Source organism: Arachis ipaensis, chromosome B8, assembly GCF_059453495.1.
Source record: "Arachis ipaensis isolate K30076 ecotype BB chromosome B8, ASM5945349v1, whole genome shotgun sequence".
In the NCBI taxonomy this organism is placed as follows: Eukaryota; Viridiplantae; Streptophyta; class Magnoliopsida; order Fabales; family Fabaceae; genus Arachis; species Arachis ipaensis.
In genome coordinates, this window is record NC_142443.1 from 131,738,940 (window position 1) to 131,763,547 (window position 24,608).

The 24,608-nt window shown below is 34.4% G+C and overlaps 1 protein-coding gene and 1 pseudogene across 1 annotated transcript; one reads left to right on the plus strand and one right to left on the minus strand.

The window, feature by feature from the left end:
* Positions 1 to 825: 825 nt before the first annotated feature.
* LOC107611522 (protein DETOXIFICATION 43-like) lies at positions 826 to 23,114 on the minus strand. The gene is made up of 12 exons (XM_088496845.1): positions 23,014 to 23,114; positions 20,125 to 20,246; positions 17,406 to 17,729; positions 14,807 to 15,003; positions 13,315 to 13,450; positions 13,109 to 13,205; positions 3,312 to 3,412; positions 3,040 to 3,203; positions 2,768 to 2,956; positions 2,497 to 2,592; positions 2,128 to 2,249; positions 826 to 886 (listed from the first exon to the last, which is right to left on the minus strand). The coding sequence occupies exons 1-12, from the start codon at positions 23,112 to 23,114 to the stop codon at positions 826 to 828; spliced, it is 1,710 nt and encodes a 569-aa protein (XP_088352971.1).
* On the plus strand, positions 4,210 to 7,044 carry LOC148549877 (uncharacterized; annotated as a pseudogene).
* Positions 23,115 to 24,608: the final 1,494 nt, after the last annotated feature.

Sequence of the window (24,608 nt, forward strand, 5' to 3'; positions counted from 1 at the left end):
CCGAAAGTTATTAAAATAACTAACAGAAAATAAAAAACTAACTATCAAGTATCAACCACTTGTGTGCTCATCTATACACCTAACAATAACAATATATCTAGTACAAACAAAAATAAAAGCAGCTAAATAGACACAATAATATTTGTTGAGCCGTTAATCGCATGCATGTGTATGCGTGTGTACTTGTATGTGTACTAGAAATTACAAATTTGGTGAAAATTCAGGTAATAGTCAACTTCACATAAAGTTGATAGTTAACAGCTATTAAATTATTTAAATGATTTTACTAAATTTTTATCTAACAACTATCAGTATCAACTTCAGATAAAGTTAACTGTACTTAAATTTTTACCCTCAAATTTGCTTTCAAATCATGATAATAAGAGGAAGGAATTAAGGCTAAAAATCAAAGGCAGGGAACATCTCGTTTCTCAAACCAAAGAAAAAAGTACACACAACGATACATATAACATAACGTATTCCAATAAATGGATTACAAAAGTAGAGATGAAAAATGGAGTCAAGCATCATTTTCATATCATTATTGGTATTTTATATATGATTCAATTTAGTTTTTAAATATTTTAAAAATATTTAATTTAATTAGTCCTTAAAATTTAATGGGACTAAGTTGAATAACATAATGTAATCCAGAGACTAAATTAAATACTTTGAAAATTCAAAAGTTAAATTGAATCATAATTGCAAAGTGTAAAAATCTTATATTAAGGATTAAGGATAAAATTAAACATTTACTACTATAAGAAATGATAACATGCTGGCGCAAATCAAAGTGGTACAAATTAAAAACATGAGAAGATGATCCTAAAGAATTGAATAAGAGCCTCCTCTGAGAAAGCGCCAAGGTCCAGTCCCTGTTCCCATCCTGCAAATTCAATAATTTTGTAATTAATAATAAATGTAATGCATATATATTATGCTTGTAATAAAAAAAAAATTGTAGAGTATAAAGTTTATAAATCTGAAGCAAAGCAGCAACAACAATAAAATAAAGAGTAATTACCCAAATCAGTCCCCAAAGATTTTAGAATAGGACATTTTAGTCCCTAAGAAAAATTAATACACAGATTAATCCCCAAGATTTTACTCCGGTAGATAAATTAGTCCCCAGTTCATTTTCTGGCAGAGTAATTACCCAGATTAGTCCCCAAAAATTTTAAAAACGGACATTTTAGTCCCCAAGAAAAACTAATGTACAAATTAATCCCCAACGTTTCTCTCTGTTAGACATAATAGTCCTCCGTTCAAAAATAAAATAAAATAATAATTATTATTAATTGCACAATAATATTGTACTATATTTTTTGTATTTTTTGGACAAAAATAATGATAAATTTATTCATTAAATTCTTATAATAATAATAATAATAATAATAATAATAATAATAATAATAATAATAATAATAATAATAAAATAATTATTATTATCAAAATAATCAAAATATATAAGAATTTAATGAAACTTTGAATTTAATGAAACTTTGAATTTCTTATAAAATAATTTCTAATAAATTTAATGAATAAATTTATTATTATTATTATTATTATTATTATTATTATTATTATTATTATTATTATTGAGTGACTATATATATATATATATATATATATAAGAATTTAATAAATAAATTTATCATTATTTTTGTCCAAAAAATACAAAAAATATAGTACAATATTATTGTGCAATTAATAATAATAATTATTTTATTTTATTTTATTTTTGGATGGAGGACTATTATGTCTAACAGAGAGAAACGTTGGGGATTGATTTGTACATTAGTTTTTCTTGGGGACTAAAATGTCCGTTTTTTAAATCTTTGGGGACTGATATGGATAATTACTTTGCCGGAAAATGAACCAGAGACTGATTTGTCTGTCAGAGTAAAACCTTGGGGATTGATCTATGTATTAATTTTCCTTGGGAACTAAAATGTCTAATTCTAAAATCCTCGAGGACTGATTTGGGTAATTACTCTAAAATAAAACAAGTTTTTTATAAAAGAAAAATAGGAACTTTATTTAATTGTATTTTTTTTCTATAATTTTAATATAAGAAATTTCAAAAGTAGAGTATCTTTTGTGATTGACAAATTTATTAATTTTTACCTCCAAATTCCAGCAAACATGCGGAGAGTAATATAGATGGCTAGTGCAATCCAGATCCCAATGAATTGTTTGAATTTGTAGAGAACAAATTCTGTAGAAATACTTACTATTGACACAAGCACCTGTACCAACAGTTTCACTTTAGGAGCGAAAAAAAAAACTAAATAAAATTGGGTAATAACAGTAAAAAAAAATTCAACTGTAGTTAACTTTACGTAAAATTAATAGTTAAAAATTGTTATTATATAAAGTTAACTGTACTTGAATTTTTACTTAATAATTATTATAAAATATGGCATCATAATCACGAAGAGAAAAAGAAAAAAAATTGAAGATATGGACTGTGAATAATAATTAAATTGGACTTGCCAAGGAGTATGCCGAATATGCAAAATCAGAAGCTCCATAGTTTACACCATCAAAGACGAAAGCCAATGTATTGATTGATTGAGTAGCAGCCACAAACTGGTTACATAAGTAGATCAAATTAGGAACCGAGTAAAATTGTAACTTAGAAAACATAACAACGTGAAAGGTAGTTAATTTTACTGATTTGGCATTATGTAATTGGATGCACGTGTAAAATTAATCGTGCATCAAAATTAAATTGTTTCAAAGAAATAGACATTAACGTGTATACCGAAGTGCCTAATCTGATGAGTTGCACAACTTGATGATTTTTGGAAAACAATCCAGCTCCAAAGTAAAGTCCAAAGGCAACAAGAAACGTGAGGAATAGTCCTAACACAAAACTCATCTGCAGTGTCCTGGTTGCTGAACTTGCTGCCTTCTTATAATCTTTCTCGGTAAAGGAACATGCTAGAATTGCCTGTCAATTATTGAAGAAGCATGGGGGAGAATTCTTTTGATTTATTTGGTACCATAATAATTAATACTTTTTATTTTGTGTACCTGAACAGCAACAGCCAAACCATCAGCAAGAAGGGATGAAGTTAACCAAACTTGTAAGCATGTCTGAAATGCTGCCATAGGAATTGGACCTAACCTAGATGCTAATGATGCTGCAAAAGTTGTACAAAAAGTCACAGCTACTACCCTCATCAACAACAGTCCTCCTGTACTTAAAAAACAAGCAGTAATGGTTAATCAATCAAACTAGTGTAATCTTTTAGTAAATGTCACCTTAAAATCACACCGCCTGCTTGCAAAGTTAAGAACATTACCATTTGTGAGAAATCGAAAAATCTGCAAATCCTTCAGCCTTGGAGGTAACAGATACACTTTTTTCGTTAATAAAAACAAGAGGCTCGTTGCCATCATGTACCTATAAAAGATCGTCATTTTTGTAAGATTTGAACAACTCAAATTTTAACGCATCAATAATGTTATATAACTAATAAAATTTATTATTTTTTGTGAATAATTAGTTAAATTTAAATTTTAAATTCTGTTCCAGCCCGACCCGACTAGTTCATTGTCCGACCCGTCCCCAGCAGCCGACCTAGCGGGCCTCATACGCCCGGATCGCGACCCGGACACCTGCCCCCTAGCAGCCAGCTATGCGACAGCTGGGAGAGGAAGCTTCCAGGAAAGAGACCTCTCCTGTGGGACCCGCCCTATTGACAGGGTATATATCGGGAAGGCCCTACCCCTCCCCCACGGTACGTCATTATCCTATATTTTCCTTGCCATCTGTGAAAAGCTCTGACTTGGGCGTCGGAGTGTCATTGCAGGTGGCTCCCCCTCCACATCGAAGCAGCTCGGGAGGTCGTTTACCCTCACGTCTCACTCACCAGACGCAGATCTAGGCCGATTCCCACCATCTCACTCGGAGAACACCCCCGACCCGTCCAATACACAAAGTACCGAACATTAGCGCCGTCTGTGGGGACTGGCATGAATGGACTTTCTGTTGGGTCCTGTGGAGGTGGATGACAGAGGCGAACCACACGGGGGATAGATGGCTCCCCGAACCGGTAGGGTAGCCTCTGTGGCTTCCTCCCGCAAACGTACAAGGTCCCCCCGCGACGACCCGAGCTCCCCTCGCGCTCTCAGGAGAGGTGCCCCTTTGGAGGAACAGGCAGTGACAACGCCAAAATAATACAGGAGCTGCGTCACAGGATGCAGAACCTGGAGCGCGAGCTGGCAAGCCGGGAGCGCTATCAACCAGCTCCGGGACGAGATCGCTCCCGATCTCCTCAAAGGAGAGGGAGAAGTCCCCGAAGAAGTCGTTCCAGATGTACCCCAAACCTCCGATCAGAATCGGAAAGCCAAGGGAAAAGCAGGGAGTTGCCAAGAAGACGGCGAGATCCCCTAATTTACACGCGACCTCCGACGAAACAAACCGCGGAGGAGAACCGAGAAGACAGCAGAGAAAGACCAAGGAGAATGCGACATCCGGTAATCATGGGGGCAACCCCTTTCCATCATTCTATCCTCGAGGTCCGGCTACCGAAGCACTTCGATAAGCCAACAAACATGAGGTATGATGGGACCCAAGACCCCCAAGAACATCTAACGGTCTTCGAAGCCAGGATGAATTTGGAAGGGGTAGGTAATGAAGTGAGGTGTCGCGCCTTCCCCGTGACCTTGGCAGGCCCGACAATACGTTGGTTCAACGCTCTCTCCCAAGGCTCCGTGACGACCTTCGCGGACATCACCCATGCCTTCCTAGCTCAGTTTACCACACGTATTGCTAAAGCGAAGCACCCGATCAACTTGCTTGGGGTGACACAAAGAAGCGGCGAACCGACCAGGAAGTACCTGGATAGGTTCATTGACGAGTGCTTGGAGATTGACGGCCTGACCAACTCGGTGGCCAGTTTATGCTTGACGAACGAGTTGCTGAAAGAGGATTTCAGGAAACACCTTACCACCAAGCCCGTTTTGACAATGCAAGAAATCCAAAATGTGGATATGGAGTATATTAACGACGAAGAGGTTAGCCAGGTCGTGGCAGCCAACAACCGGCAGCCCGCCTATAACCATGCTCGTCAACCCGATAACGGGAAAAGGCCTAGGGAGCACTCCAAGGACGGAGCTCCAGCTAAAACCTTCAAGTCGTTCCCCCGGGTAGGAAAGTTTACCAACTACACCCCCCTGGCAGCCTCAATTATCGAAGTCTACCAGCAGATTGCCGACAAAGACATCTTGTCATCGAATCCCCGACAACTCAAGGATAGAACTGGAGGGAACAAAAACCTCTACTGCGACTACCACAAGGGCTTCGGCCGCAAGACCCAAGATTGTTTCGACCTGAAAGATGCTCTGGAGCAGGCGATCCGGGAAGGCAAGTTGGCAGAGTTCTCTCACCTCATAAGAGAACCCAGGGGGCGGGATCGTGATCGATTTGGCGACGACAAGAGCCACGCCGTGAGACAGAGACAAGAACCTGAGGAGGAAAATGAGCGCGGCCTCACCATTGTGAACATTGTGGTCGGGAGAGATGTGGCTCCTAGGTCGAAGTCGGAATGCAGGAAGGATGCCAAGATCTTGGCAGTGTCATCATCTAATCCTGCGCCTTCCTCCAGGAGATTCCAGCCAATAGCATTCGGTCTAGAGGACCAATGGTTTGACGACATTCCGAAGAACCCTCCTATGGTGATCATAGCAAGAGTGGGGACCGGTCTGGTCAGGCGAATCCTCGTGGATACCGAAGCCGATTCGAACATCATGTTTCATAACTTGTTTGATGCTCTGAGCCTCCGGGATACCGACCTGAGGACCCACCAGCACGGTGTGGTTGGCGTAGGCGATAACTTTGTTAAACCTGATGGAATAGTCTTCCTGCCGATCTCCATAGGAGGAGGCCGAGAGAGGAGGTTGGTAATGGCGGAGTTCGTTGTTCTAAGGGCCTCCACGGCCTACAACCTCATCTTGGGTAGGAAAACAATCAATGAGTTCGAAACAGTAATTTGTACCAAGTTACTGGTGATGAAGTTTGTTTCTGATAATGGGTCGGTTAGATCTATTAGGGGAGATTTGGAAACAGCGGTTGCTTGCGACAACGCTAGTCTCTCCCTAAGAAAGAAGTCCAAAGAAGCATCCGGGGTCTTCCTAGCTGACCTAGACGCAAGAGTCGATGACAAACCCAGGCCAGAACCTGAAGGAGACCTCAAGAAGTTCAGGGTCAGCGACTCGGAAGGAAAGTTCACCTTCGTGAATAGGAACCTCCCTCATGACTTAAAAGAACCATTGGTGGAGATGATCCGAGCAAACGGTGACCTGTTCACCTGGACACCAGCTGACATACCGGGGATTGACCTCCAGTTCATGTCGCGCCACCTAGCTGTGAAGGCGGAAGCTAAGCCAGTGGCACAAAGGAGGAGGAAAATGTCCCAGAAAAGAGCTAACGAGGTGGCCAGACAAACGGCCAGCCTGCTAGAAGCAGGGTTCATCCGGGAACTGGACTATTCGACTTGGCTGTCGAATGTAGTCCTGGTTAAGAAAGCCAATGGAAAATGGAGAATGTGCGTAGACTATTCCGATCTCAACAAGGCGTGCCCCAATGATTCCTTCCCCCTCCATAATATTGATGCTCTTGTAGACGCGGCCGCGGGATACCAGTTTCTGAGTTTCATGGACGCATACTCTGGCTACAACCAGATACCGATGCACCGGCCAGACGAAGAGAAGACGGCGTTCATAACTCCAGGGTGTATGTACTGCTATAAGGTGATGTCATTTGGACTGAAGAATGCATGAGCTACATACCAAAGGCTGATGAACAAGGTATTTACCAATCTTATCGGCAAGACGGTGAAAGTGTACGTAGACGACATTCTGGTAAAGACCACCAAGGCCGAAGACCTCATCGGTGATCTAGAGACCGGGTTTGCATCACTTTGGCGGCACGACATGAGGCTTAACCTGCTCAAGTGCGTCTTCGCCATGGAAGCTGGAAAGTTCTTGGATTTTATGATAACACAAAGAGGAAGCCAACGCAGGGAAATGTAAAGCGATCCTGCGGATGACGAGCCCGAGATGTGTTAAAGATGTTCAAAGGCTGGCGGGAAGACTCATGGCGCTATCTCGGTTCCTCGACTCATCGGCCGCCAAAGCCCTTCTGTTCTTCAACTTGATGACAAAGGGAATAGTGTTCGAATGGACCCTGGCGTGCGAGAAAGCCTTCAATCACTTCAAGACCATCCTCTCAGCGCCCCCTATCCTCGGTAAGCCCAGAAGCAATGAGGCGCTATTCCTGTACTTGGCAGTAACTGAGGAAGCTTTGGCAACCATCCTGGTAAGAGAAGATGGGAAGATTCAGCAACCAGTCTACTTCGTGAGCAAGGCACTGCAGGGGCAGAGCTGAGGTACAGTAAGCTGGAAAATTGGCATATGCGCTCTTGACCTCCTCCCGTAGGTTGCGACAGTACTTCCTAGGACACCAAATAATCGTCAGGACAGATCAAGCGATCCGCCAAGTACTGCAAAAACCCAACCTGGCGGGCAGGATGATGACCTGGGCAATCGAACTCTCTCAGTATGACTTGCAGTACGAACCCAGACATGCAATCAAGGCCCAAGCCATGGGTGACTTCCTGGTAGAAGTAACGGGAAACCCTCCCGAGACACCGAGCACACGATGGAAGCTCCATGTGGATGGAGCCTCCAACCAAATGATCGGGGGAGCGGGAATCATCCTTAAGATCCCAATGGGAGTCGTATACGAACAGTCGATCAAGTTCGAGTTTCCGGTGTTCAACAATCAAGAAGAATATGAGTCCCTCATTGGCGGCCTAGTTCTGGCAAGAGAGGTCAGGGCCACCAGAGTGGAAGTATGCAACGACTCTCAGGTCGTCACATCACAGATTAATGGAACATACCGGGCCAGGGACTCGCTACTACAGAAATACTTGGAGAAGGTCAAAAAGCTGAGCGAGGAATTTGACGAGGTCACGGTACAGCACGTTCCAAGAGAAAGGAACATCCGAGCTGACCTCCTATCAAAGTTGGCAAGCACAAAGCCAGGAATGGGGAACCGATCTCTGATTCAAAGTTTAGTGAAGGAGCCAACGGTAACCCTACAAATAACACAGGCAACTGACCCTTCCTCCTGGGTGGATCCAATCATTGATTTCTTGGAAAGGGGTAAGCTCCCTGATAACGGCAAGACGGCGAAGGCACTAAGGAGAGAAGCTACCAAGTACACGACAATACAAGGCCAGCTATTCAAAAAAGGGCTGAACCAACCCCTATTGAAGTGCCTACGTAATCTGACCAGATGGACTACGTCTTACGCAAAGTCCACGAGAGATGTTGCGGCCATCACATCGGAGGAAAGGCCTTAGCCCGAAAGCTCGTTAGGGCCGGATACTATTGGCCCTCAATGATGTCGGATTCCAAAGAGTTCGTGAAGAAGTGCAGAAGGTGCCAGGAAAACGCCAATTTCCACAAAGCACCGACAGCTGAACTAAGCCTACTGATGGCCTCCCAACCGTTCTCCCAATGGGGTGTTGACCTGCGAGGACCCTTTCCAGTTGGGCCTGGGCAGGTCAAATACCTAATTGTCGCCATCGATTATTACACCAAGTGGGTGGAGGCCGAGCCATTGGCCAGTATATCATCGGCAAATTTCCGAAAGTTCATATGGAGGCAAGTAATAGCTAGATTCGGAATCCCAGAGGTCGTCATCTCGGAAAACGGGATGCAGTTTGCCGACAAAAAGTTTGGGGAGTTTCTCACCGATTTAGGGATAAAACAGAAGTTCTCATCTGTCGAACACCCCAAACTAACGGCCAAGTCGAAGCAGCAAACAAGGTCATCCTACAAGGCCTCAAAAAGTGACTCGACCAGAAGAAGGGAGCATGGGCAGACGAGCTAGCGTCGGTCCTCTGGTCCTATCGCACAACATAGCAGTCATCCACCGGGGAGACGCCCTTCTGACTCACTTACGGGGTTGACGCAATAATACCTGTAGAGATTGGGGAACCAAGCCCACGACTACTTTTGGGAGAAGTCAAAGAAGCCATAGAAAAGGACATGGTGGATGAGACTAGAGAGATGGCTCACTTGTCGGAAATGGCGTTGAAACAAAGGATGGCCCTGCGTTACAATGCCAAAGTACTAAAAAGAGATTTTGAGCCAAGCGATCTAGTCTTGCGACGCAACGACGTCGGACCCCCGGCACCAGGAGAAGGAAAGTTGGCGGCAAATTGCGAAGGTCCATATAAGGTAAAGGAAGTAGTCGGCAACGATGCTTACAAGCTGGAACGACTAGACGGCAGGGAAGTTCCCAGAACCTGGAACGTGAGAAACCTAAGAAGATTCTATTCCTAGAAGCCGAAGCACACCCAGCGAGTAGGCAGTCTGCCGGTTTTACCGGATTAGTAAGACTCGTATTACTCTATGTTTAGATTATTTGCCACTAGTTGTTTATTTGCAACTCGTCATGATATAATCGTCGTCTCCTTTTCCATTTCATATTTCAATATTATTCAAATTTTTCGAATTACTTTGCCAAGTAATGGGAACCAATTCCATAACAGCACGACACCCCGGGACTGATCACCCCGGGAGCCAAGTTTCGGACACTCATAAGAAGCCACGGTCTGGCTTTGTTAATTACCAACGAAACGGTAAACAATTACAAGCAAATAGTTAACTACCAATAAAATGGTAAACAAACACAACAAGCAAGTCGTTAGCTACCAGCAAAACGGCGAACAAACAATTTGCTAATTACCGACAAAACGGTAAACGAGTTTGATAAGACTACTCAAGTGTTCGAAGATCTACACAAATTACAAAAATCCAAACGATACAACAAGGGAGATTACATCATTTCTTCGGAATATCAACAATCTTGCCATCCTTAATGGTCTTGAAAACGCTAACGACTGAGGTGTCAAAGTCGGGAGCCAGAAGCTTCACTTGAGTCTTGATAGCCTCCTCAGTCGCCAAGATGGCACCCTTACCCTACTTCACGGTCTCTCTATACTTCTTCTTCAACTCAACAGTTTCAGCCTTGGCCGTGGTCACCGACGAAAGGGCCTCATAACGCTCCTTCTCTAGCTCTAACACCCGACCTTGAGCAGCGCTAAGCTTACTCTCGAGGGTAAGCTCCCTCTCGGTAAGCCACGCCACCGCCACGTCAGAAATCTTGACCTTATCCTCGGAAGCAGCCAACTGAGTCTACAGCAAATTCACCTCAACTTTGTACTTCTCATTGGAGCTGACATAGGATTGAAGCTTGTTTTCAAGATTCCGAGCTCCCACCAAGACAGGCTCTGCTTTCCTCACTATAGCGCCGGCCCGGAGCAAGGTGTGATACACCCACTTGGCTTGAGAAGCAAGGTCCCCATCAAGGAAGAAGTCCTCTGTGCCAGGTAAGAGATGGGAATCAATAAAGGTATTGGCATCAAGATTCTTCTCCATCATCATAAGAACACCCTCAGGGCTGGAGGACAGCTTCCTCTTCCTCGGGTTCTCAACGACGATGAGCTCAGGTCCTCCAACCTCCACCTCGACTTCTGGTCGAGGACTCGGACCAGAGTTGGTCCCAGCCACCTCCCCTTGCGTAGGCTGGGACTGGGCATCGGCCTCGGCAGCAGAAGGGTGAGGTACCTTGTTAGTACGGGTGGCGGAATCTTCATCGCTACACTTGAGCAAGAATTTGTTAAACAAGGAATCAAGTCCAACCTGCTCGCCAGCCATTGATACTGAAACAACGCACCAAAGCTCGTTAGTCGGTAAAACGGTAAAAAAAAGAGAAGCAAACAAAACAGCAACCAAATGACCACAGACCTATATAACTCCTAGCCATGTCTTGATCTCCCACGAGGATATGGGGGTTAACATGATTCTTGCCGAAGACCGCCAACAAGACGTCGGCAACCCTCTTGTTCTCGGGAGGTAACCCTTTGTACGTCACCTTAGTAAAGGCATTAGCTCCCGCCCCAAAACTCCAGTAGGTCGGGATGCAACGTTCCCCCTCCAACGTCAACCAAAAGGGATGCCGACCTTCAGTCGGGCGAACCTTGAAGTATTTATCCTTAAAACCGTGGTAGGAATCCTCAAACAGGCCAAAGATCCTCCGACCTTGGGCTGACCAGAAGGACATGAAGCCTTTTTTAGCCCTCCCCTCCTTAGAAGGGTTGTTCAAGCTAAAAAGAAATAAAAATACCTTGACGGAGGTCGGCAACTCTAAATATTGACAAACCATCTCGAAACAGCGGATAGAAGCCCAACTGTTCAGATGCAATTGAGATGGCACCACGTCACATCGGTTAAGCAGCGCCATTTGAAAGGGGGAAAAGGGGAGTCGGACCCCCAGGTTGGTGAACATCGCCTTATACACCCAGATCTAATCGGCTACTAGGGAGAGTGTAAGTTTAGATGGAATATCCGTTCCTGGTCGGTAGGAACGAAGGCCTCGTAGTTGTTTTCCTCGTCGCCTCCTTCGCAAAGGTACTCGGCTTGTCGGAACTCTCTAAGTTCCTCTAGGGTCATCTGGTTGGGGGTTTCCTTCACGTCCGAGGTCACCCAGGCATACCGATCGTAGGGTGCTCTCGCAACGGGAACCCGCGCGACAGGACATTGGGCCATACCTACAGTGGGGCACCACTCAGAGTCAGTCTAGGAGATTGGGAGATCGGGACTAACACACCAGAAACTACAGTTTTCCTATTCAATATCTACAATCAAGTAAGGGATAAATCTACAGCCAAAACGAAGCCTAAAAAAACCAAAAACCTGGAATGGTTACCCCCCGAATGTCTACCTAACCTAGGAACTAATCAAGCATGCAACCCATCAAGAGCATGGCACACACACAAAGCCAAAACAGAAGGAAAGCATACAACTACCAGATAAAATTAAAAGAACATGAATGGGAAAAATAGCTTACCAGAATAATGATAGTGATCGAGGAAAGCTAGAAAACCTTGGGAAAGTTTAGACGAAGCAGGGGATTCGCAGCAAGAAACTTTGGAAGAGATGAGAGAAAACGAGAGAGATATGATGATAATAGGGAAGTGGAAACGGAAATGAAAGGAAACTGAAAGGAAAACTGACGCGAAGGAAGCGCGAAAGACGAGGGCATAATGGACATTTCACGCAGGGTTCAAATCAGCCATCAAGAGCATTAAATGCTCGGTGCAAAGATCGAGGCGTCGCAGGACATTCTCTCGAAGCGATGAGCCTCACTCGCGCGTAGGGGGCACGCCCTCACCACAATTAACGGCACCCCGATCAAGCGACAACACATGAAGGAGAGCATAACGCGCTAACAACGGCGCTCACGGTCGTAGCTGGCGCGTTGGGGGAACTGTTCTGACCCGCCCCGACTGGTTCATTGTCCGACTCGACGCTAGCGGCCGACCTAGCGGGCCTCATACGCCCGGATCGTGACCCGGACACCTGCCCCCTGGCAGCCAGCTATGCGACAGCTGGGAGAGGAAGTTTCGAGGAAAGAGACCTCTCCTGTGGGACCCGTCCTACTGACAGGGTATATATGGGGAGGGCCCTACCCCTCCCCCACGGTACGTTACTATCCTATATTCTCCTTGCCATCTGTGAAAAGCTCTGACTTAGACGTCGGAGTGTCATTGCAGGTGGCTCCCCCCTCCACATCGAACCAGCTCGGGAGGTCGTTTACCCTCACGTCTCTCTCACCAGACTCATATCTAGGCCAATTCCCATCATCTCATCCGGAGAACACCCCCGACCCATCTACGCACGAAGTACCGAACAAATTCTAATAGTATAAAAATAAAGTATCTATTTAAAATATTAACTTATACTAATAAAAATAGTTAATAACAAAAGAAAAAAAAAAGACAAAGAAAGGTCATAAAAGAAAGAAAAAGATCTAAAGAGTAAATAAAATATATAATATTTAACTTAAAATCTTAAAACATATCGAGTTAACGTGTTTTTCATCTTATAAATTTTTTATTTTTTTATGTAGGACTAATTCAGTAACTTTTTTACACTTCCTACTTAACATGATGTATATGCACAGAATCAAATTTAATCCTTTTAATATTATAATTTATAAACCTTAAACATTCTTACTTACTGGGAGATGACATGCGAAAATGCTGCGCCTCTGATGCCAAATTTCAATACAAAAATAAATAGCGGATCCAATGCCACATTCAAAGAATATCCCGCAACTGGAAAAAAAAAAGTCAACAAACAAATTAAAAACTATGAGATTCGATTTTGTTGTAATTTTATTGGATGATTGTGGTTTGTTTAAAGTGAAAGCAGAGAGCAACATACGAATGACATATAAAGGAGTAGTTGTGTCCTTGAAGCCGCGAAAGATGCCTTGTATCGCCAATGAGAGAAGATAAGCAGGAGCCCCAATACATCTCAGCTTCAGGTACTTCTCTGCTGGATCTCTCATAGGAGAATCCTAAACAAACAACTCACAGTTTTAATATATTATAGATCAGTTTTTAGATTTGATTATTTTATTATGATAAATTTAATTATTTTAGCATACAATAACAAACATGCGCTTGATATTGCGTCGGATTTATCGTTGGTCTTTATCGATGATTTTAACGTCAAATTTTCTAACAATTACGGCCTAAATTCATCGAGGAATAAATTTTACAGTCAAATTTCGACTTCTATCAAAATATTCGACGATAATTAGTGACGCAAATTTTATTTAAATTGGTGCGTATATTACTGTCAAATTTTTCAACGAAATAATCCAATAATAACATTATTTATTAAAATACACCGTTTAGTATATAATTAAAAAAGTATATAATTTAATTGGTATAAATATGTATAAATATATAGTAATTGGTTTAGTTATTAAATTTTAGCTCATATGAATTATTTGTTTTTATTTAGGTATATATAAAAGAATTTAGTTATTTTAAATACGTTTAAGGAGATAAAAATTGAAACTTTGAAAAAGTATTAGGTTTTTTATTTTTCTTAATTTTAGTAATTTTGATTTTGATAAAAATAAATAAATATTTTACTAAATACACAAGATTAAAAGATCATTTATTTTTTCTTATTAATAAGAAAACATATTTTCTGACGGGAAATAGGTCCATTGAATCACAAACAAGAGTTCATTATAATTAAAAAAAAAAAATTGACGGTAGCCTTAGTTTGTTTAGACGCACTACAAGGAATACAGGAATTAATGGCAGTTTTTCATTATTTGCGGCGGTTTTAAATCATTGCAAAACTCAATTCTAGATGTTCATGAACCGTCTTGGTTTATGGTGTGGGCAATAAATTTTGCAGCGATTTTCAGCAACTGCTGATATAACCGTCGCTAATAAGATAATTGATTTTGCAGGACTGTAATTTTTTTTTCTAGTTTTTTTTTTCTAAATACCATTCTAATGGATGCTTTTAATAAAAATTACAATGGTTTTAATCCGCCGCAATTTCTACATATTAAAAAAAAAACAACTGCTAAACTATTAGATATGGTACCATTTTTATAGCACTAAATAGATAAAATTATAATAATTGAAAAAAAAAACTAATTGATAACACCAATAAAAAAACAATTTAATTGTAATAAAGAGAAAGCAGAGACCGCAATAGAAGAAACATCTCTTTTTTAAAATGAATATATAATAGATACTATTTATCTTTTTATTTATTAAATATTTATAATACTAATAACGCACGATTATGAGATTATTAATTAAAATGTAACATTTTTAAAAAAAATAATAATAAATATCCATAACCTAAAATAGCAGTGTTGTAAATAAAATGAAAAACTTACAAGTTTGAGACCCATGATAGCTAAAAGAGGTTTGGCTGCAAAAATAAGGATTGAAGCTTGAAGGAGGCCAAGGATTGTGCCAAATAGCAGTGCTGTTGATGCTGAAGCAATATTTCTCTTCTTCTTTCCAACTTTCTCTGCTTCAATCTTATTCTTACTTCTATTAGCTGATGAAAACTTGTTCAATTTGCCATCTTCTGGAACTCAATTATAGTTAAATTTTATGAGTATAAAATTTCATTAAAAAAATAAACTAGTCTTTAACAAAATAAATATATAGTTTAATTTTGATGCATTGACAGTGTAAAATAATTTATACCGTTGTCGTTTAATCACATTTTTTTTTTGGATGATTATTTACAATATCAATGTAAAAAATAATTATCTTTTACTCACACAAAAAATATAATTAAATATACGTATAAAACTGCTTTACACTGATCGTATATCAAAATTAAATTCTTAAATAAAATGATAAATATCTCCTTTAGAAAAACAGACAAGTTAATATATATATATATATATATATATATATATATATATATATATATATATATATATATATGTGGTTGCGTCTCTGGTAACTATACCAGTGGTGGCTACAAATGGCTATGTGTTGACCACGCAATAGGATGATGACATCTGGATTGTAAGAGCGCATCATTAATGTTTGATTAACATAATAAACGCGGTAACTTGTGTTTTCTTTACCGCAGTTGGTTTCAAGTTGGGGCTTTTTTTTTTTTCTTTTGGAAGATGCTTGTTGTTTTTTAATTTTTAGGTTTTAATCAGTTTTTTTAATTTAAATAATATTATTTAATTAAATTTTAATTAAAATATATTTTTATTTTGTAGATAAATATATTAGTAATTAAAATTAATTTAAATTTTAAATATTAATTTTTTAAAATTTTTTACCCATTTCATAAAATAGATATTTTATTATTTTTTATTCTCTCTATACGTTTTTTTTATTTTTTTAATATCTTATTCGATAAAAATTCATCTAATATTTTTTATTTTTTTATTATTAGTTGGAATTTTTCATTATTTATATATTTAAACGTTAACGCTTTTAAAATTATTAAAATTTATATTCATAAATTTTTTTTTAATTATAACACATAAAATTATTGAGTTATATACAAAATATTTTTGAAACACACCTAAAATCATAGATAAAAAATTTAAATTTAAACGTTAAAAATAAAATTAATTTTTTTATATCCTATTCGATAAAAACGCATCTAATATTTTTTATTTTTTATTATTAGTTGGATTTTTTTATTACTTATTTGAACATTAACGTTTTTTGAATTATTAAAATGTATGTTAATAATTTTTTTTCAATTATAACACATCTAAAATTATTAAGTTATATATAAAATATTTTAAAACACATCCAAAATCATAAATCTAAAATTTAAATTTAAAAGTTAAAAATAAAATTATTTTTTTATATCTTATTCGATAAAAATACATTTAATATTTCTTTTTTTTATTATTAGTTATATTTTTTCGTTACTTATTTGAATATTAATATTTTTTAAATTATTAAAATAAATAATTAAGTTAAATTTTTTAGATCTTATTCAATAAAAATATATTTAACATATTTTTATCATAGTATTAGTTGAAATTTTTATTATTTATTTGAGCATTAGTATTTTTTCATTTTAAAGTCTTTATTAATTTTAAAATTAAAATTTTAAATTTTATTTAATTTGATTTTATAATTTGTATTTAAATTTTAATTTATTATTAATTAAAAATATTAAAACTAAAACCTAAAATTTAAAATTTAAAATTTAAATTTTAGTTTTATTTAGTTTGTATTTTAAATGTGCATTCAATTTTTAAAAAATACTAAATTTATTGGATGAATTTATTTTAATATTATAATAAAAAGATGAATAAAAGATCATTTTTTTAGATAACTATGTTTTTTTTAAGTCTTGGCTTGGAGAGATTAAAGATCAGTGTGTGCTAGTGTCATTGAGTTTAGGAAATTAGTTTTTGTTTATAATATTAATTGGCTTGTTTTTTATGATGGTTGGTTTTTTTGTGATATCTGTTTGGGCCCAAATTTCAAAAAAAAAGGAGTGAAACTGCTTAAAATTACCGTGTCATTAGCATAGTCACCGCTCCCTAAGTTTGGACTCGTGCAGTCAACATTTTTATTCAACCTACTACGTGTCGCTTGATTACAGGCTAACTTAGAATAGCCACGCTAGTCACCGATTCTAACTAGTCACCACAGACAGCACCTATATATATATATATCATTGTTATTATAGAATATATCAAGGATTAATTTATATTTTTATTTTTTAAAAAGAATATATAATCATTTAAAATGCTAGAGACCAACTTGTTAGGGTTTTGTTTTGTTTATTTTTTAAGGTTATGTAAAAATCAACAAAAATATTTAAAATTCATTCTAAAATAAATGAATAGATAATTCAAATACTTTGTTATGATCATACATTAAACTCTTGCTTAAATATTGAGATACCTTACTTGCAGTACTAAACCCCAATTACAACAACAATTTAAAAGCATGGTTAATTAGAATTAGACATAGAAAAAGGAACTATACCTTGTCCATTATTATTATTATTATTTCCGTCAAAGTTCACAATAGCATGTTTTTCCACATTCTCATCATCAGCTGCTGATCCATTATTATTGTTGGTAGCCAAAAACTCTTTTGGAGATTTATTATTAGAAATGTGTTGTACTATTGTACCTTTCTCAACATCCTCAATGAACTCCTTCTCTAATGCTTTGATGTTAAGATTTTCAATGGTATCTTCCTCGGCCACAAAGGAAGTTGTGATACTAACAAGAGGGAATATGGTGATCCTCGAAGCTTGATTCAGTAAGGCGATCGCCACTCCGGCCGCCGCAAGCTCCACCGGTCCTACGCATCAAAAGAAATAGCTTCAATTCAAAGTTTAAAATAATCAAACTATTTAAAAATAATTGGTCAATACATTATTACATGCATATAATAAAATTCAAACAACGACATTTATTTAAGAAAAAGTATATGGAACGAGCTTCTAATCAGTCAAGAATTAAACAACTCAATTATTTATAATTATCTTATTTAATTTTATTCATTTATAATTTAAAATATTTGTTATTAATGGGTTTTAACGCCAAAATCAGGTTTAAAGGGATACGTTCCTTCACTCTCGATGGAAATCACGGGATACCTTCCTAGTCTTCACTCACTCTCTCTCTCTCGTCAACCCTCGGTGAATCCTTTGCTCTCATCCAAATAGCAAGTACCAACCTTCTTCATCCAAGACATTTTTACGGCGCTCCCTTGTCGGTTATCCTCGGTCGTTAACGTCATTAGCGGTGCAGCAATTGATTATGGTGCAAGTGTTTTTCAAAAATTGGTGCAATAATTCACTCTTCTTCCTATTTGAGTGTCTAATGATGAAGTTTTCCTGTAACTCTTATCAGGATTTGGATTTTTTTTTCTTATGTTTTGTATGTTTTTTTCTTAAAATTTGGATGATTCTTTTTTATTAGTTTTGGATTTTTTTTTCTTATGTTTTGTATGTTTTTTTCTTAAGATTTAGATGATTCTTTATCTTATATTTTGGTATTTTTTTTTTAGAGTTTGAACGTCTTTTTAAAAAGAGAAATTAGAATTTACGTGATAAATGGTAAAAGATAAATTAGACTAAGAAGAGGTAATTAATAATCATTAATTAATGACAATTAATGAATATAGAATGCAATTTAAAAATCTTTGTTAATTTGTTGTTGGCTATACTTCTCTTAATTTCCTAACTTCTTTATTTAAACAGACAAATAAAATAATAATCGCTCGACTAATGTTAGTTATTTATTAGTTGTGATATAGCAAATAAAATTATTATTATGTTAATATTTCTGTGATAGAAGCTTATAGGCTAGTTAAATACCCATTATCGAACAATCTTAGACTTAGATAGTACCTAATAATATGGGAAAAAAACAAAATTTCCTATATAGAATTCTCACATATATGCAGAGAAATTCAAACTCATGTTTTTATAGGGTATATACGAGTCTCGATTGAATTTAATTTTGATATATTAACAGTATAAAACGTAATCATACAATAATATCTATTCTTTTGAATAATTATTTATGTGGTAAATATATAAATAAAGTAGTTATTTTTGTTGATATGATATTATATAAATGAATGTATGTATAAAATTAACGAAATGTATTTAATTTTATGTTACTGCATAGATCAGGCTTATAAATTATTTCGGTTTTATCCATTAAAAAAATTTGTAATGCTTGACAAATTTTTTTAACTTGTCAAGTTTCAAATTTTTAATTTTCACAAATTTTACAAACAGAGTAAAGTATTGTTTTAGTCCCTAATGTTTGAAGTGAATTCTATTTTAATCACTCACTAACAATTAATAGAATTGATGTACTGTTAATAATATTTTTATTAAATCTATATTTGTTCAACCTCATTCTTCTACCTTTACTCTCTCAACAAGCTCAAATCTCATTCTCATATCCCTTTCTCTTCTCTATTTTACACTATTAATTCTTTAAGAGGGGTTTGAGAATGAAGAAGAAGGGAGTTTTAACATAAGCATTATTAATAATACATCAATTTTGTTAAATATTAATAAAAAATTTGACAGTGAAATAATATTGATGTAATTTTAAACGTTTTGAAATAAAAATAAAACGATTTTTTTAAACGTTTTGAAATAAAAATAAAACGATTAAAATGTTAGAGACCAAAAGAAAATTCATTGAAAAACAAAATAATATTTTACCTAAAAAATAAATTCATGAGCCTATTTTTTTTTTTTCGATGAACAAAGTAAGAACTTATACTGAAAAGTCCTACCCGTTACATCAGTTCTCATTTACATTATTCTAATAATGTTGTATATGGAAGTTCAGCAGCTTTTATCTTTTGAATGGCCAAAAAAATTTCTTTAAAAAAAAAATTAGAGATTGAATTTTGTTTTTTTGTTATATATTTTTTAAATTATTATCTAAGTATTCTCATAAAATTCATATCAAATTTATAAATTATTTATTAAATACAAAAATTATTTATAAAAAATAATATTTTTATTTTTGTTACATTTTTTTTAATTTTTAGAGCATTTTGTTTTTTTAATTTTTTATTTTTAGCAGTTTATTCAAGATTTATATTTGTCATAAGGAATTACTTCTGAAAACAAATTATTACAAAAAATTAATTTATATAACTTCAATAAAATTTTTAAAATAAAAACTTGTTGGAAATTAACACACTGAGGATAGAAAAATACCCAAATGGCCTATGAATGCAGAGTCTATTAAAGAAGCAATGGGATCAGCAGCAACAGCAAGTGCAGAGGGCAATGCAATTCCCAATATCTCCTTAGCAAGTTCATCCATCTTCAAAACAAGTCTATATATACATATATTAATTAGTATAGTTTATATTCATAAGTTAAATTACAATTTAATACCAGATTTTTTTTTTCTCATGCAAAGATTTGTGCACTATACATATGAGTGGTCATTTTAATTTGGATCTTAAAAGTGTATGTTTCACAATATCTTGGATTTTTTATTTAAATAAATTAAAAAATATTTTATTTATTAAAATAAATAATTTTAAAAATTATTACAAAAATATGTAATAAGATGATATATCTCGTTTACCGTGTAAACGAGATAAGACCGTGCGAATGACACGTATATATCTCGTAGTAATTTCTTAAGCTGTTAATTTATTACGTGTATTAATTATGTGTATTAATTACGTGTATACATGTGTCACAAGCACAGTATTATCTCATTTACTGTGCAAACAAGATACGAAATAAGTTATGTACGTATTTTTGTAATAATTTTTAAATTTATTTATTTCAATAAATAAAATATTTTTTAATTTATCTAAATTAAAAATCCCAATATCTTAATTTTTCTAGTTAGTAGTATATTTTTTTTATAGTAATATATTTTTTCCATATAGTACAATATAGTACACCTCCTATAAAGCACCCCAATGCATCACTAGCTTCAAACCAAATTTTATTTTGTTTGATTTGATGTTTTGGTTTTTTATTATTAATTGTGAAAAGTTGGTAAGATGAACAAAAATTATAGATGCATGTGGGAGATAATAAGTTAGGAAGATTTTCAAGTGTACTATTATACTGGTCAGTTATTTTTAATCGTTGATTTTAATTATAAAAATATATATAATATATATATAATTAAGATCAACGGTTAAAAATCACTGATACACCGATATGACGGTACACTTTAAAATTTTCTAATAAGTTAAGCAAAATGTTAAGAAAATAGGAGAGCACTACAATGAAACCACCATTTATAATGGAGGAGTAATAACAGATTCAATTAACAAATTTACTCGTGAGAGTCTTTGTTTACGTATGATCTAAAAATTTTAAAATTTTTTAGAAGTTTTATATTTTTATAAATAATAATAAATATTGATTTATCTAAAATTTTTAATGATGTAAAATTAATTTCTCTAATATAATAAAATAAAAGATTAAAGACTTAAATTTAGTAATTAAAAAACACATCTAATATTATTAAATTTTATCTATTATAAATTTTATAAGTTGAGATGTTAAATCGATCAAATTTAGGGAGTAGATCTTTTTCTGTGGAAAAAAAATTGGATAGTATCCAGTAAAAAATCTTATTTTTTATTGCTCTCTTTTTCATTTATTTCTGGTCCCACTTGTAGAATTAAAGATGAGAGATCACACTTTATTCTCTCCAATAACAAAAAAAAAATTGAAAAGGATCCATTTCTTCAAATTTATGTTATCAGATCTAAATCAAAATGATCAGTTTGACTGAAAAATGGATGAATTGAACTCTAATCAATTTGGTTAAATATTTAAACGGTATCATTTCTACAATTAAATTGGTCAAACTTTGTCAAACTAAATTTAATTAACTATAGACCAATTGGACTGACAGGTCATTAAAGCGCTTGAGGCCGACGTCAACATCCAAGTCATATATAATGTGTAAAAACTAAAAAAAGGAAAAAAATATAATTTTATTAACCACAAAATATTTTCTATTTTTTTATTACGATTTCTACTCTCTTTCATTCCAATAAATATATGAAGGATATTATAAATATAAACTAACTGACAAGTTATTGAAATATAAAAATAACACTTAATTTGATATAAAATAAAATAAAAACATTTATTATAAAAAAATAAAATTTTATATAATTATATAATTATAATTGAGTCATTTGATTCAACTAATAATTTATTAGTTGAATTAATAATTTGATAATTTAGTAATCTGAGAGATTTAATTACCAGCAAAAAACAGTTTTGATAATTATAAATCAAATTATACAAAATATTGGTTAAATTAAAACAAAACCATGGATTTTTTTAAAATAAAATAAAAAAATTTATTATTTCTCTAAACAAAGATTTTTGGACTTTAATTTTCTAAATACAATTTTTTTTTTTTTTGTATTTGGATAAATTCGTCGGACCACCGGCGAACTCTATGAAAACTAGCAAATTCGTCGTACCCCACGGCGAACTCTATATAAGTCGTATTTTATTTTTAGAAAATAATTATTTTTTTAATTTATAATTAAAAAATCTTGTTAAATATGACTTATTCCGGTGTACCTGTGTATTTTTGGAAACAATAATAAAGGTTGTCATTGTTAAATATAACTTGTTCTCTTAATTTATAATTAAAAAAAATCTTTGAAAAAGTCATGCTTAGTGTATTTTTGTTTATTCTTATATACTATTTGTAGATCTATATATTCTTTTAGAGACGATGACATGAATTAAAAAGGTGTATTTTAAAAATTTTAAAGGAGAGTTCGGAGAGAGAGAGGGTACCGCGAACTCTATATATAATTTTTATAGAGTTTACCGTGGGATACGGCGAACTTGCTGATTTTTTGCCCAAATACAAAAAAAAAATCGTATTTGAAGAATTAAAATCCAAAAATCTTGTTTAGAGAAATAATAAATTTTTTTATTTTATTTTAAAAAAATACCAACCATTTTATGTATGATTATAATATTTTCATTTTATGGGAGAGTAAATGAAATATAATGTAACCATCATATAAAATTCTACTCAACATGATGCATGATATTAATATGATAACAATGACATATGTGCGTCTAATAGTATACCTTGCATCTTTAAAGAAAACGAAGATAGGTAGCTTAAGCTTTTTGTTGATTGAGTTGTTGGAAATTCCATTATTATTATTGTTATTGTTATTCTCTTCCATGATATTATTTGTAAATCTCAATCAACAAAAAGAGAATGGTTCTGGAAGACCCCAAAGCAAAGCCTCCAGTCCTCCACCACAATCACCTGAATGTGAGTTCAGAGACATGTCAGTGTCTTTTACCACAAAAACAAAGGAAAAAAATATACATGAAATATATGAGAAATAATGTTTATATGTTGTAACTCATTTTTGTGGTATTTTTTTATATGCAAAAAAAAATATTAGTATTTTTTGTTAAAAATGAGATTATTTGATGTAATTATAATTGGATAGATTTTACAGGTAGAGAATTAATACGCAAAGTGCGTATTGGACACATGTCATCATTTTAGCAACATACATGGTGTATGTTAGACACGTGTTAACATCCAGACAATACGTAAAATGCGTGTTGAACACCTTTTTTTATACATCCACAATACTGTAATATATTTTAAATATTAATATTCAAATAAAATACTATTTTTATCTCCATATTAAAAATAATTTTTATATTTTTGTGTATTCTTTTTTTTAGGATTCATTATATTTTGCACTTGTAGGAATAAGTGTGGCCTTATTCAAAATGCTGGTTATATACTTCATCCAATAGTGACAAGGTGAAGAGACTTATTCTTATTTTGAAGAATAAGAAAAAACAGAAAGTAAAAATAACAAAAGAAACAGAATTTTATTGTTTTTAGTATATTTTTTATTTCATAAAATTTTAAAATTAAAAAACACTGAAAACACCAAGGGATTATATATTTAGTTTATGAAAATATGTTTTGTTTTCATTTTATGTATTTTGCGAATTTTGTAAACAAGAGTGTAGTAGTGAAAATAGTCAAATTCTATCTATCTATGTTTATTGCTTAGTTTTTTATTCTTAAAAAAAATAAAAAACATAAAATAGTGAAATAAAGAAAAACTCTTTTACAAAGCAACAAAACCCTATATATTTGTAGATTTGCTTACCTTTCCTGCATGAAAGGTCACTGAGGAAGTGATGTATTTATAGGAGTTGGAGCATATAGCATGTAGTGGAAGATCTGAAATAAATTAATATTATTAAACCTAAATATTACTCGTGAATCATGATAGTTTTTGATAGCAAGAAGTAATAGACAAAAGGGTAGCATGAATTTTGTCATGTTTATATAGTTTGTAAGTCTTCTCATCCTCATCATCTATTCTACTATATAAAAATTAGGTTTTTATATAGAGCTGACCTGTCATACTTCTAAAAATATTTTTTAATTTATTTCTTTTAATTTTATAAAGTAAATCAATTATAACTAATTAATGATATCAATTAATAAATTTGATTAAACATTCAAATCTCACAATTAATTATATCAATTAATTAATTTAGTTAATTATTTAATTTGATTTGATTGGAGTAAATATCAAATTATTTTAATAAATAATAAATATAATAACAAAATACATGAATTAATTTAATTATTTTATTTTTTTCAATGTCATTTATTTATACGAAATCATAATGTA

Coding starts and splice junctions, on each gene's coding strand:
- LOC107611522 (XM_088496845.1), bottom strand. CDS start 23,114: ATGGAAGAGAATAACAATAACAATAATAATAATGGAATTTCCAACAAC. Junction 20,247..23,013: donor GTTTTCTTTAAAGATGCAAG/GTATACTATTAG, acceptor ATGTATATATAG/ACTTGTTTTGAAGATGGATG. Junction 13,206..13,314: donor TACTCCTTTATATGTCATTC/GTATGTTGCTCT, acceptor TTTTTTTTCCAG/TTGCGGGATATTCTTTGAAT.